Source organism: Sinocyclocheilus rhinocerous, unplaced genomic scaffold (assembly GCF_001515625.1).
Source record: "Sinocyclocheilus rhinocerous isolate Xijiao unplaced genomic scaffold, SAMN03320098_v1.1 scaffold422, whole genome shotgun sequence".
NCBI classification, from domain to species: Eukaryota; Metazoa; Chordata; class Actinopteri; order Cypriniformes; family Cyprinidae; genus Sinocyclocheilus; species Sinocyclocheilus rhinocerous.
The window spans coordinates 427,590-429,235 of NW_015639767.1; the positions used below are offsets into that span (position 1 = coordinate 427,590).

The window sequence follows — 1,646 nt, forward strand, 5'->3', positions numbered from 1 at the left end:
CAATCTGTAAGTATGATAAATAATAGAGGTTTATATTTTCCATCGAGTGTTCAAAATACGGAACTATGGCAATGAGAGCGTATCGGACCATCTGACCAATCAGAGCAGAGAAGGCTCACGGAAAGAGAGACTGAATCGTTTGAGAATCGTTGGAAAAGGATGTGATATTACATGCATATTTTAAGAAAACGAAAGCGTTTTTTGACCTTGCATTCATATAAACCTATTGTAGGAGACTCCCCAAACAATATTGGGAACCTTAAAAATGGCATAATAGGGGCACTTTAAAGGATGAAACTAATTTCTGATTGCTAAAGATTTCCATGGCTGTGAATGTTTCATTTCAGGTGGGAATGTCTCTGGCTGGCAGTATGTAGGGTGTGAGCGTTGCGACGCTGTACGCGATGGCGCTCGGGGTTCCTGCAGCTTTGCTGCCCCTGTTTCCCTTGATGGCCATCGGAAGCTCTCTGAATCTCTTCTTCTGTACTCTCCGCAATGCAGAGCGGAAACTATCAGGCACAAAGCAGTAAACCACAGGATCCAGGCAGCTGTTCAGACTGCTGAGCGTGATGGTCACGTGATATGCCACCACATGCTGCTCTCTGCTGCCCCCTAGCTGGAAATACACCACGGCCTCGCGCACGTGATACGGCGTGAAGCACACGGTGAACACCAGCAGCACAGCAACGAGCAGCCGGACGGCACGCGCACGCCGACCCAAGCTCTGCGGCATGAGCCGACCATCCGTGAGCGCGCAGGCGACGCGGATCGTAAACGTTGCGATTACTAGCAGCGGCAGGACGAACTCCAGAACAGTGAGGGTGAAAAGCACGGCGGCACGACAGCAAGACGCTCTGTTAAACTCCAGCGCAGATGTCTGAAGGGAGTACGTGACTACGACGGCGAACAGCCAGACGCAAACGCTCACGCTTTTCGCAACCGTGGGGCTCCGCCAACGACTTCCCGCCGAACGCACCACCGCCATATAGCGATCCACGCAGATGCTCGTGAGAAACAAAATGCTGCAGTACATGTTGACGAAGTAGCTGAACGTGTGCATGTAGAAACAAGCCACGCAGTCACCGCCGCTGTGGTAGAGCGCAATGCGGGCCGGGAGCGACAGCGCCACCAGCAGGTCGGCCACCGCTAAGTTTATGGTGTAAATGGCCGGCGTGGTCCGAGAGCGGCTGCGCTGGCAGAACACGTACAGGGCCAGGCTGTTCAGGACCACGCCGACTACAAACATGAGCGTGTTCACCACCATCAGCGTGATCCACAGCACGTAGAACTCCTGGTACAGGGACTCGTACAGGTGCGCCAGCCTCTTCAGGTATGGCACCCCCAGCAGGTGGAGGCTGGTGTTGACGGGAGACTCAGATGTGATGTTTGAATATCCATCGAGGAAGGTCTCCATGGCTAGAACATAGAAAATAGATTTATAATAAAATAATTAATATAATAATTATAAAGAAATACATAATAATTTACAAAATGTATTTATGATATAAATATAAACACACACACATATATACACATACACACTACTCAAAACCATATTTTCATAAGCAAAATTACAGTAATAAAGATTATAGTTAATATAATAATTATGCACTTAAGTACAATAATTATAAATTATTTAAAATATA

The 1,646-nt window shown here is 48.1% G+C and overlaps 1 protein-coding gene across 1 annotated transcript; it reads right to left on the reverse strand.

Moving 5' to 3' along the window:
* Positions 1-331: 331 nt before the first annotated feature.
* On the reverse strand, positions 332-1,363 carry LOC107751691 (G-protein coupled receptor 20; the record flags this gene model as incomplete). Its single annotated transcript, XM_016567444.1, has 1 exon — positions 332-1,363. A coding segment is annotated over one exon (1,020 nt), but the record flags the coding sequence as incomplete, so codon positions are not given.
* Between the last annotated feature and the right edge of the window lie 283 nt (positions 1,364-1,646).